The sequence below is a fragment of the Pristis pectinata genome, chromosome 28 (genome assembly GCF_009764475.1).
Source record: "Pristis pectinata isolate sPriPec2 chromosome 28, sPriPec2.1.pri, whole genome shotgun sequence".
Classification (NCBI taxonomy): domain Eukaryota; kingdom Metazoa; phylum Chordata; class Chondrichthyes; order Rhinopristiformes; family Pristidae; genus Pristis; species Pristis pectinata.
In genome coordinates, this window is record NC_067432.1 from 2,508,851 (window position 1) to 2,522,492 (window position 13,642).

The 13,642-nt window shown below is 42.0% G+C and overlaps 1 protein-coding gene across 1 annotated transcript in view; it reads left to right on the forward strand.

The window, feature by feature from the left end:
* ctsh (cathepsin H) overlaps positions 1-13,642 on the forward strand; it is a 33,485-nt gene that overhangs the window by 15,879 nt on the left and 3,964 nt on the right. Inside the window, exons 6-11 of the mRNA XM_052040444.1 lie at positions 2,790-2,876; positions 2,976-3,031; positions 3,412-3,493; positions 7,121-7,189; positions 9,498-9,604; positions 11,905-12,030. Coding sequence (XP_051896404.1) covers positions 2,790-2,876; positions 2,976-3,031; positions 3,412-3,493; positions 7,121-7,189; positions 9,498-9,604; positions 11,905-12,030 — 527 coding nt within the window. The remainder of the gene's footprint in view (positions 1-2,789; positions 2,877-2,975; positions 3,032-3,411; positions 3,494-7,120; positions 7,190-9,497; positions 9,605-11,904; positions 12,031-13,642) is intronic.

Sequence of the window (13,642 nt, forward strand, 5' to 3'; positions counted from 1 at the left end):
CCTTAAAACTATGCCCTCTAGTATTTGACATTTCCATCCTGGGAAAAAGAATCTGATTACCTACCCTATCTATGTCTCTCATAATTTTATCAGGTCACCCCTCAGTCTCCAGTGCTCCAGAGATTGAGGAGTGACCTGTCCAACCTCTCCTAATAGCAAATACTCTCCAATCAAGGCAACATCCTGGTGAACCTCTTCTGCACTCTCTAAAGCGTACATGTATTTCTTGTAATGTGGTGACCAGAACTACACACAATACTTCAAATGTGGCCTAACCAAAGTTTTATACAGCTGCAAAATGACTTCCCAACTTTTATATTTAACACCCCGACTGAATAATGCAAATATACTGTATGCCGCCTTTATCATCCTATCTACTTGTGTTGCCACTTTCAGGGAGCTATTGACTTGTACTCCAAGATTCCTCTGTACACTGATGCTCCTAAGGGTCCTGCCATTTACTGTACACTTTCCTCTTACATTTAACCTTCCAAAGTGCAACACCTCACACTTATCTGGATTAAACTCTGTCTGTCACTTCTCTGCTCACATTTCCAACTGCTCTCTATCCTGATGAATCCTTTGACAACCTTCCTCACTGTCCACAGTTCTGCCAATTCTTGTGTGGTCTGCAAACTTATCAGCCCAGCAAAATTCTTATACAAATCGTTTAAATAACAGAGGTCTCAGCACTGATCTTTGTGGAACACACTAGTCATAGACCGCCTGTCCACACACATCTTCTGTAATAGAGTTTAAAAACAAAACGTTGAAAATACTTTGGGAAAACTCCTCTTCAATCCAACCCTGTCTGTGGCCCTAATCAGAAATTGTTCCAGCTGCTTCTTGAAGACGGGGAATCAGTATCCACAGCATCAGGTGCCAACACAGTTCAAGGCTTCATTTCTCTCTGAGAAACAAACAACCAGCCAATATCTCACTACTCTTGCACCAATGGAATTTAAAATCTGTCTCCTCCCAATTTGTTAAACAAAAATAATCCACGATTCTTTTACAAAACTCCAGCAGTCTAACTTTAATTTGTATTTATCCCGTGCCTATAAAATAAAGCATCCTAAATTGTTTCACAATTGCTATCAAAGAAAATGTCTCGCTTAAGGGAACACTGGGGCAAGTTAGTAAATGAGTTAGACCTTAAAGGATGTTTGACAAGGTACCTCATGGGAGGCTCATCCAGAAGATTAGGATGCATGAGATCCACGGTGAACTGGCCATTTGGATTCAGAATTGGCTTGCTTATAGAAGACAGAGGGTAGTGGTCGATGGGACTTATTCTGGCTGGAGTTCTGTGACTAGTGGTGTTCCACAGGGATCTGTACTGGGACCTCTGCTGTTTATGATAATATATAAATGACCTGAATGAAAATATAGATGGGTGGATTAGTAAGTTTGCAGACAATACAAAGATTGGTGGTGGTGTTATGGATAGCACAGAAGACTGCTAAAGGATCGAGTGGGATATGGGATCAATTGCAGATATGGGCAGAGAAATAGCAGATGGAGTTTAACTTGGTGAACTGTGAAGTACTGCACTTTGGGAGATCAAATGTAAAGGAACAGTACTCTGTTAATGGCAAGACCCTTAAATGTTGATGTGCAGAAGGATCTTGGGGTCTAAGTCCCTGAAAATGGCTACATCGGTTGATAGGGTGGTAAAGAAAGCGTATGGCATGCTTGTCTTTATTAGTCAAGGAATTGAGTTCAAGAATTGGGAAGTTGTGTTGCAGCTTTATAAAACTCCTGTTAGACTGCATCTGGAGTACTGCATTCAATTTTGGTCACTCCATTACAGGAAGGATGTGGAGGCTTTGGAGAGGGTGCAGAAGAGGTTTACCAGGACGCTGCCTGGATTAGAGGGCATGTGCTATAAGGAGAGGTTATGCTTTACAGCACTAGCGACCTGGGTTCAAATCCGGCCACTGTCTGTAAGGAGTTTGTACGTTCTCCCCGTGTCTGAGTGGGTTTCCTCCGGGTGCTCTGGTTTCCACCCACATTCCAAAGATGTACAGGTTAGGAAGTTGTGGGCATGCTATGTTGGCGCCAGAAGCATGGCGACACTTGTGGGCTGCCCCCAGAACACTACACAAAAAGATATATTTCGCTGTGTGTTTCGATGTACATGTGACTAATAAAGATCTTACAAACTTGGGTTGTTTTCTCTGGAGCGACGGAGGCTGAGGGGCGATCTGATCAAGGTTTATAAAATTATGAGAGGCAGAGATAGAGTAGGTAGCCGGTATCTTTTTTCCAGTTTTGAAATGTCTAATACCAGAGGGCATGCATTTATGGTGAGAGGGGGTAAATTCAAAGATGTGCGGGGCAAGTTTTTTTTTACGAGAGTGGTGGGTGCCTGGAATGCACTGCCAGGGGTGGTGGTGGAGGCAGATATGATAGAGGCGTTCAAGAGGCTCTTAGGCAAATAAATGTGCAGGAAGTGGAGGGATATGGACATCATGTAGGCAGAAGGGATTCGTTTAGTTGGGCATCTGATTACTAATTTTATTAGTTCGGCACAACATTGTGAGCTGAAAGGCCTGTTGGTGTGCTGTACTGTTCCATGCTCTATGATGAAAGAGAAGGAGATTGCCTTAGGAAGAGAATTCCAGGGCTTTCTACTGTGGAATTTAGGGCCTTGGCCCTCTAAGGAACATCTAAGTGAGGCTTAAGCAGAGCTCCACTGTCTGAACAACTAAGGTACTTTAGGCTTAGAATCATGCCTGTTTTCTGGTTCCAGTCTGAAAGTTATTTACAGATTGCACTCTCCACAGGGTGTGTGTGGAAGCTGTTGGACCTTTTCCACTACAGGGTGCTTGGAATCTGCAATTGCAATAAAGTCCAATAAACTTCTTTCACTGGTAAGTGTAGTTCCTAAACTTTGCTCATCTGACTTAAGTTATTATTGGACAATATTGCTAAATCTGCATAAGGCTAAGATATTTTAAAAATTCTCACAGGCAGAACAACAACTTGTAGACTGTGCTCAGAACTTTAACAACCATGGATGCTCTGGGTGAGTGAATCAATGATGTATGTTACACATTTCCAAATTGGTCTTTTTTGAATGTGAGACTAAGAGTTGACCGTCTGGTTCTTTTTAACATGCCATCCTTACCACAAAACTTTTCTAACTGAGAAGTTGACCTTCACACAATCTCTGCTCCATAGAGTCCCTCCCTCACTTCTCTTGAGGGTGGGGTAATCGCTCTCCTCTTTGTGAAGAATCCAACTACTCATTATGGCCAGTCAATTTCAATTCCATGCAAAGTCAATCCAAAGTAATGAATCCTGTACTTTATGGTTGTAATGCTTTTGACCCCATGAAACAGGGATTCACTGTACACAACTCCCTGTGGCTCCTGCTTTACACTATTGCTTTTAATATTTCACCAGGGGACTACCAAGTCAAGCCTTTGAATACATTAAGTACAACAATGGGTTAGAAACGGAAAAGGATTATCCTTACAAAGGAGAGGTGAGAATTTACATTTGTAACAATACAGTTACAGTCTTTGTTTAATCACTTAATTATTGCAAATGAACAGATAAAATGCTGGACAAATCGTATAAAGTGCCACACCGACATATACCTGCAAACTAATTGGAAGCTGATAAATGTGCAAATAAAATTCAAAAGACTAAAAATAATATGTATATCAGAAGTTTAAGTAACTAATTACTTGACTCCGATGCTCCTGAGCATGAGTGCACTTTTATATCACCAAGCAAGTCCCGCATAAATGTGGTCATATAACAGAACTGTTACCATTGTTTTTCCAGTAAATGAGGCAGTAGCAGCATAAGGGAAGGCAGGAGAATAGGCCTATAATTCAATGTTAGATCCAGATTTGACCTAGACCTGTGCTCACTTGGCTGACCTTGGACAGGGTCTAGAAGTCAGCTACTTTTACCCCAAGGACTGCAGACAGACACCATGTGAATGATAAGAGAAGGCAAGGTTTGAGCTTGGCTATGCTTTTAAAAACTCTCATAGGATGTAAACACCATTGGCAAGGCCAGCATCCATGCCCATCAATAAATGCCCTTGAATGATTGGCTTGCTTGGCCTTTTTCAGACATTATCAAGAGTCAGAGTCAGAGTCAATCACATTGCTTGTGGTTCTGAAGTCACAAGTATCACAGACTGGATTAAGATGATACATTTCCTTCTTGATTGAAATAGATGGGTAATTAGAACAACCAGGAGTTGCAGACAAATACACACAGTTTTTATAGTTCAAGCTGGTTACAGAAACTAACCCCTCAATTATGAATGTAATTAATGGATTTTAACTTCCCCATCTGCTGTGGTGGGATTTGATCCCATTAGTCTAAGCCTCTGTGTGTTGGTGCATTGATAGAAATACCCCGGGCTCAGCATCAATATGGGGTCCAGGTCTTGTGCGAGTAGGACAGAAGCCAATCAGCTTGAAGAATCCTGCTGCAACGTGCAAATTCTGAACTAGAAATTCAGATGAGTTAATGCAATGTCAAATTGTGTCCAGAAAATGAAATAAAGAGGAGGAAATGAATAATGGATTTACTGAAGAGAAATTCTCAATTCACTTGCATTTCCTTGAGTAATTTTCAATCTCCACTGGTAGGAAGGAGGTAACCAATCTTAACTACAGAGTGTTAAGGATGGTTTTAGATTAAAAGGGGCTTGTAATGTTGCCAAAAATCTTGAAGACTGTTAGGGTTTTAAAAATCAATAAATTAAGAGCAAAGAAGTGATAGAGAGACAGTATTTATTATGGGAGTAAACCAAATTGAACTATAAAACTGTGTGTGTGTGGGGGGGGGGGGGGAAGGAGGACGAGATTAGTTTAAGTAAATGTGGGATTCTTACAGTCACAGTTAGTAAATTATAACCAGGCAAAAAGGAAGCGACAGAGAATCTAAACAAATATTTTGAATTGCAGAAACTGATGGAACTAAACCCAGATCTGATGACCTAAATCCTATGGTTCCTAAAGAAACAGCTGCAAAGATAGTGGGTGCAATGGTTTTGGTCCTCCAGAACTTCCTAGACTTTGGTAGGAGAGAGAGAGAAGAAACGCAAGATATAGATCAGATGGAAAGTTGGCTAGAGCAATGGCAGATGGAATTTAATCTGGACAAGTGCAGCCTGTTGCATTTGGGAAGTCAAATAGGTGTAGGACATGTATGGTAAATGGTAGGGTGCTGAGGAATGTTGATGAATAGGGGGGCCTTCAGCAGCATGTCCATAGTTCCCTGAAAGTAGCAAAATGGGTCAATAGGGTGGTGAAGAATGCACATGGAGTGCTTGCCTTCATAGGACATGGTATAAAATATAAAAGTTGGAACATTATGTTGCAACTTTACAAAACACTGGTTAGACTGCACTTGGAGAACTGTGTACAGTTCTGGTTGTCACACTATAAGAAGGATGTGCTTGGGCTGGACAAAGTGCAGAGGAGATTCACCAGGATCTTGCCTGGATAGGAGGACTTTAGGTATGGGGAGAGATTGGATAGGCTGGGCTTGCTTTCCTTAGAGCAAAGGAGCTGAGGAATGACCTGATGGAGGTGTACAAATTTGTAAAAGGCATAGATAGGGTAAATAGTCGGAATATTTACTCCATGGTAGAGGTATCAAAAACAAGAGGGCATAGGTTTCAGGTGAGAGGAAGGAGTTTTAAAGGAGATTAGAGGGGAAACTTTCTTTTACACAGGAAGTGGTTGATATTTGGAACTCACTGCCAGAGGAGGTGGTACAATCAGATACAATCACTATATTCAATAAGTATTTACAGGCACTTAAATAAGCAATGCATAGAAGAATATGGCCTAATGGGAGCAACTACACTAATCCGGTGTAGTTGGGCAGAAGGGTCGGCATGGACATGGTGGGCCAAAGGGCCCGTTTCTGTGCTGTACAACTCTGACTTATTGAAATCTATTTCTAAAGGCACAGTATCAGGGCACTCAGAAAATCACAACATGACTAGGCAGAATCAGCATGGTTGAAAAAAGAAAACATGTTTCGCTAACCCATTAGAACTTCCAAAGATGTAACTAGCAGGGAGTATAAGGGAGAGGTAGTGGACGTATCATTTTGGATTTTCAGAAGGCCTTTGATCGGGTATCATGCGGTAGGCTATTGAACAAGATTGAAGTGTACGAGGATGGAGTATGAATAAACAGCTCATCCTTGGGGGAGCATAGATTAAAATAGCTGCACGCCACTGCATGGGCCACATCTATTTGTAATCTACGTTAATAACTTCAATGAGAAGACTGAATGTAATGTATCTAAATAATACATTATTGATGATAAAATGCTCGATAAAATTATCAGCTGTGAGGAGTTTACAAAGGGATACAGGTAGGTTTTGAGTGGACAAAAATGTAGCAGGTGGAGGTGTGAAATTATCTGCTAAAGCAGGATATATGGATATCTAGAAATTGAAAACAAAAAAATAAGAGACTGGTAAATGCAATTTAGAGGGATGTCTGTGCCCTTGTATACAAATCATCCAAAACTAACACCCAGATTCAGCAAAAGAGTTAACTGGTATGTAGTGGGTTTGGGTGTGAGAGTAAGGAAGGCTGGCTGTAGTTGTACAGAGTTTTGGTAAGCCTATGGAGACGAGACTGCAGATACTATAACCTGGAGCAAAAAACTGTTGGAGGAACTCAGCAAGTTGGGCAGCGTCTGTGGAGGCAGAGGGATGTTTGAACTTGTGGGTCGGGACCCTGCATCAGGACTAGATGAAGGGTCTCGATCCAAAATGTTGACCATCCTTCTGCCTCCACAGATGCTGCCTCACCTGCTGAGTTCCTCCAACAGTTTGTACTTTGGTAAGCCCATCCCTGGAGTACTTTGTATTGCATTAATCTCCTCGTGTTGGGAAAGATAAAGCATGTTTTTGACGGAGTACAATGGAGATCTACTAATCTCACAGTAATAAAGCATAATATATTTTCCTTCAAAATTTTGAAACTAAAACTCAGACCCAAAATCTTGTAAACAAAAGTCTGCATAACTTCAGCAGAGATACCTTACTGAGCAAAAAAAATCTACCAAACTTATTAATATTCCCATTGTGATTTTCTTTTCCTCCTTCTGTTTCTATCAGAATGGATCTTGCAAGTTCCAGCCCAGCAAAGCTGCTGCATTTGTCAAAGATGTGGTCAACATAACAGAGGTTGGTTGCAAATCTTCCAGTTACTATAACACTGGCACGTGCGTGCACACACACCACAGCAATTTCTGTGCCTCACTGAACTACACAGAATCAATTTTTTTCTAAACACAACCAAATTCAATAGGACCAAAACTCCTTTATTTGTTAATTAATTTGAAGAGGAAGGAGATGATAGCTAAATACCTTGTATATTTTCTGTTGATCAGAGAGAGCCAGCATAGATTTGGAAAGGGTGAACTATGCTTGTCAAATATGATTAAATTCTTTGAAGTTGTGGACAGGGGAATGATTACGGATCTTTTCATATAGATTTCTACAAGACATTTGGTAGTATCCCTTAAGAGATTTTATTTATTTATGAATTTATTAGGATGTGAGTGGTGCTGGCAAGACCAGCATCTATTGTCCATCCCTAACTGCTTGTGAAGGTGATAGTGGTGGCCGTCCTTGTCCATCTGCAGGTGACCCAGGACAGGATGCACAGGCAGTCCTTGCAATAGTTTCAAATGTGATTGACAAAACAGTCTCTAAGCTGCATGTGAAATGCGGCACAGAGATGTAACGTTAAAAGTTACAAATACAGATTTCCCTTTCTTGAAGTGTGGCTGACTCTCAGAATTCAGAAGAACATAGAAGGAGAAGCAACAGTGGGTCAGACAGCCCCTCTTGCCTGCTCCACCATTCAATAAGATCACAAATGATCTTATGCCTCAGTGCCACCTTTCTGCATTAACTCTTTTAATATCTAAAAATCTATTGATCTTGAATATAGAATCTGAGCCTCCACAGCTGCATGAGTACAGAATTCCAAAGACTCAGTACCTTCTGGGTGAAGAACTCTCTTCTCATCTTTGTCCTGAATGGCTCATAGGTTATTTTGAGACTGTGACCCCTGGTTGTAGACATGCCAGCCTAGGGGTATCTACCCTTGTCAAACCCCCTAAAAAAATTTTATAAATTTCACGATAGCCACAGCTGAGTTCCCTAGTGTAAGTCAGTCATGGAATACCAATACTCACATTGGCAGAATGTGACTGGAGGTGTCGCACAAAGCTGTGTTGCAAAATTAGTTAGCAGCAAGGTAGAGACAAATAATCTATCTGTCTCTTCTAGCTCTGCTGCTGATTAAATTTGTGAATGGGAGAGCTTCAGGGATAGAATTTCAACATAGGCATGTATGAGGTCATCCATTTTTGACTTAAAAAAACAAAGTTTTCTAAATGGTGAAAAGCTAGAAGCACTGGAAGTCCAACAAGTCTTGTGGGTTCATGTATGTAATTCAGTAAATAATTAAAAATCTTAAAAACCCTGGATATAAAGACCATAAGGGGAAAAGAAGTATGTTTCAGTTGTACTGGGAACATTTCTGGTCTGGTCAAACCAGGTCTTGAAAGGAGTCGAGAATCATTTTACCAAAATGACACCTAAATGATTTAAAATAAAGAGAAATGTTTGAATCTAGAGCCTGGAATGCTCTACCAACAATTTTGTGGGAATACCATCCGCAAAAGGATTGCAATGGTTCAAGGCGGTGGCTCATCGCCACCTTCCCAAGCTATAGACGGGCAATAAATGCTGGACTTTCCAGTATTTCATACATCCCATAAACAAATTAAAAGAAAAAACAACTCTCAAGATGGTCCTTTATCGAATCCCATGGAATCTAAACTGCTAAAGGGTGGTTTCACAGTAGCTATAATGATAAGATAGGCTGAGGGGAACAACTTCTGCTGGTTAAGAGTTTCAGTATGAAAATTAAGAGACAAGCCTTTTAGAAGTGGTTAATAAACACTCAAGGAATGACACAACTTTGAGACTATCTTCTGCAAACAGAAATTGATGCTCTTTTATTAATTTGAAACCTGAACTTTAGCTTATTGTTAATCAAAACTATTTAAGGATATTTAAAAAAAATTTTTTTTTAATTTTTGAACTTTATTTACAGCGTGGTAACAGACCCTTCCGGCCCAATGAGTCCATGCTGCCCATTTTAAACCCCCATGTTAACCTACCCATACGTCTTTGGTATGTGGGAGGAAACCGGAGCACCCGGAGGAAACCCACGCAGACACGGGAGAACGTACAAACTCCTTACAGACAGCGACGGGAATCAAACCCCGATCGCTGGCACTGCAATAGTGTCACGCTAACCGCTACGCTACCGTGCCGCCCCTATACTGTTAGATCACGGAAAAATTAGTTTGCCAAACAAACGCAAGGAGTTGAATGCCTTAATTATGATTCTGTGTCTAGTGTGTTATTATAATACTTGAGGAAGTACATCAGTCTAATTCTTTTTGTTTTACAGTACGATGAAAATGGCATGGTGGATGCTGTGGCAAGAGTGAATCCTGTCAGTTTTGCTTTTCAAGTGACTGATGATTTTTTAGGTTACAGTGGTGGTATTTATTCCAAGTAAGTTTCTTGAATCCAAAAAATACAGTTTAAAAATGGCTTGTATGCCATAGCAAAGAAGATTTCCTCATCCCATTCAAGGGTTGTCTGAACTTGCTGGTACATCTGAGTGCAAATGCTGGGAGATCTGCAGGGATCTCTTGGCAATCCCTGCAAGTTGCAGGCTAATGCATTTTTCTAATAAAGTTGGTGGAAGGAAAATTATTGGTCAGAGGACGGGAAAGTACATCTCTGCAGTAGATCCAGTGTGGCTGCCCAGTAGTTTCTCTCTCAGGTTGCGGACCGTGGTCTCTCCAGTGATCTGGGCCCATTGCTGAATTTGAGAAAGAGTTCACATCTGTTCTGTACTCTCAGAATCAGGTTTATTATCACTGACTTGTATGTCGTGAAATTTGTTATTTTGCGGCAGCAGTACAGTGCAAAGACATAAAATTATTATAAATAATAAAATAAATAGTGCAAAAAAGGAATAATGAAGTAGTGTCATGGGTTCATGGACTGTTCAGAAATCTGGTGGAGGGGAAGAAGCTATTCCTAAATCATTGAGTGTGGGTCTTCAGGCTCCTGTATCTCCTCCCCAATGGTAGTAATGAAAAGGGGGCATGTCCCGGATGGTGAGGGTCCTTAGTGATGGATGCCACCTTCTTGAGGCACTACGTCTTGAAGATGTCGTTGATGGCAGGAAGGGTTGTGCCCGTGATGGAGCTGGCTAAGTCTACAACCCTCTGCAGCCTCTTGCAGTCCTGTGCATTGGAGCCTCCATACCAGGCGGTGATGTAACTAGTCAGAATGCTTTCCACTGAACAGCTATAGAAACATGCAAGTGTCTTTGACATACCAAATCTCCTCAAACTCCTAACAAAGTAGTCACTGGCATGCCGCCTTTGTGATTGCATCAATGTGTTGGGCCCAGGATAGATCCTCTGTTGACACCCAGGAACTTGAAGCTGCTCACCCTTTCCACCATTGACCCCTCAATGATGACTGGTGTGCATCCACAATCAATTCCTTGGTCTTGCTGACGCTGAGTTGCTTAACTCTCAGCAAGTTCAGGTCCCAATGAACCAATCAGGAGGTCTATGGGTAGAACCTCTCATGAATTACTGAACACCTTGGAGAGTTTCCCCCATCCCTTGCCCTCTCCCTGCCATACCCCTTTGTCATGATCAGGCCAATCCCACCTCCCCCTCCCCCCCCAACCCATCCCTTTGGGTGCACTAAAACTTTACAGCCTTGGCTACAACAGGTACAATCATGACTTGTGTATCCATTAAAAGAGTAGAATCTTGGGCTCTATTTGTAATCAGCAGGTTCCATTTATTGCATTTATTTGGCTACGCAAAATGATACCGATAACAACAGAAACAGCTGAATGCGTGTTTCTGTTCTGTTTGAAAATGCCAGCATTAATATATGCTCTGCACAAAGCTCACCCCAATCAACTTACTGTAAGTGATCTCATCTTAGCAGAATATCCTTCTATTCCTTTGACCCTCAGATACTTAGATTCTCCTTAAACACTTCTGAGCTATAACTTGTGGAGGTGAGCTCCATATTCTCATTATCCACTGGGTATAGAAGTTTCTCTTGAATTTCTTGATTAGATTTTTTAGTAACGCTCTTATATTTTTGATTCCTAGTTTTAGGCTTCTCCATAATGGAAACATTTTCTCCATGGCTACCCTATCAAATCTTTCCTAAACTCCATAAAGTCACCCTTTAACCTTCTGTTTTTGAGAGATAGGTCTGGAATCCCGTCACAGGATTTTGACAGAGTACAAACATCCAATAAGCCCATTTATTTGCAGCAATAAACTCCATGAACTGATCTTTCAATCCTGCTCTCGAGGTTCTTCACTTGTTCTCTGAAGCATTCAATTAAGTTAATGTCCTATTAACCAATCATAGTCCTACCACTCTTCAGATGAAAAGATGCTACTCCAGCATTCTAAGCCATGGCTTCTGAATTTTTTTTAATGTTTGAGATCACTTCTAGTAGGTTTACTTTTCTAAAAGACTTACCTTTTTAAAAAAAAATATTTAGCTGAGTTCTCATGGTATTGTACACGAGGAGTGAGGGATTAGAAAGGTTTGAACCAAAATGGAATTAAATTTCAGTTTAAGATCCCGATATGAATTTTGTTTCTGCATTTATAATGAAAAATGCCCATATAAACCTGTCACTCTGCGGTTATACATCTGTCACTGGTGCTGCTGTAATTTCAGCGTGCAAGATTTTGTATGCAATTCCCATTATAATGATTGACTACTGAAACCTATGTTATTTAATTTTTTGACAGCAAAAACTGCGCTTCAACCCCAGATAAAGTGAACCATGCTGTGTTAGCAGTGGGCTATGGAGTGACCAATGGGACCAAGTACTGGATTGTGAAGAACTCCTGGGGCCCTCGCTGGGGAATCAACGGGTCTGTAAATTTCTTCAATGTCATAAAAATTAGACTTTTTTTTCTAACAACCACATGTGTATCTGGGAGAATACGGTTAATTGGCAATGACCTGCACCAGTAATACAGCTGATTAAACTGGTTTAATAGCTGAGCAATCAAGATAGGAAGGTTACTGAAAAACACTCTGATGCTGGAGGAACTCAGCAGGCCAGGCAGCATCCATAGAGAAAAGCAGGTGGTCAATGTTTCAGGTCAGGACCCTTCTTCAGGACTGAAGATAGGAAAAGGGGAAGCCCAATATACAGGAGGGAAAAACAGAGCAGTGATAGGTGTACAAAAGAGGAGCGGTGCGGTGGGCACAGGGTGGTGATAGGTAGATGCAGGTAAGAGATGGTGATAGGCAGGTGCGGGGGAGGAGGGGAGAGCAGATCCACTGGGGGATGGGTCAAAGGTAAGGGGAGAGGAAAAAAAGGTGGTAGAAAAAAGAGAGAGGCTAGGAAAGGGAAAAAAAGAGGCATGGTTGGGGGGGTTATGGGGATTACTTAAGGTGGGAGAATTTAATGTTCCAAGGTGAAAAATGAGGTGCTGTTCCTCCAGTTTGCATTTGGACTTCTCTTGGCAGTGGAGGAGGCTGAGGACTGACATACCTGTGATAGTGTGGGAGGGGGATTTGAAATGACAGGCAACGGGGAGATGCAGGTTGTGGTTATGGACAGAGCGCAGGTGTTCTGTGAAACGGTCACCTAGTCTGCGTTTGGTCTTGCCAATGTAGCGGAGGCTACACTTTGAGCACCGAATGCAGTAGATATTAAGAGAGGTGCAGATAAATCTCTCTCTTACCTGAGAGGAATGTTCGGGTCCTGTAATGGAGATAGTGTGGTGCAGGTGTTGCACCTATGGCAGGGGTGGTGGGAAGTCCCTGAGGTGGGAGTGGGATGGGTGGGGAGGGAGGAGTGAACTAGGGAGTCACAGAGAGAGTGGTCCCTGCGAAGGGCAGAAAGTGATGGGGAGGGGAAGATGTGCTTGGTGATGGGGTCCTGTTGAAGATGGCAGAAGTGGCGGAAAATGATGTGTTGACCCAAACAGTCCTTTCAGGTGAGACAGATTCACCCGCACCTCTTCTAATATCATCTACTGCATTCGGTGCTCCAAGTGTGGCCTCCTCTACACTGGTAAGACCAAATGCAGACTAGGTGACCGTTTCGCAGCATACCTTCCTCTGTCCGTAACCGCGACCTGCATCTTCCTGTTGCCAGTCACTTCAAATCCCCCTCCCACTCCATCACTGACATGTCAGTCCTCGGCCTCCTCCACTGCCAGGAGAATTCCAAGCATAAACTGGAGGAACAGCACCTCATTTTCTGTCTTGGAACCTTGCAGCCTAACGGCATGAACATTGAATTCTCCCACTTTAAGTAATCCCCACACACACACCCCCCCCCCCCCACCATGCCTTTTTTTTCTTCCCTTTCCTAGCCTATCTCTTTTTTTTCTACCCCCTTTAGTTCTTCCTTGCCTTTGACCCATCCCCTGGTGGATCTGCTCTCCCCCACACCTGCCTATCACCATCTCTTATCTGCATCTTCCTATCTTTTGTGCCCACCCTGCCTCCCCTCTTTTGTCCACCTAT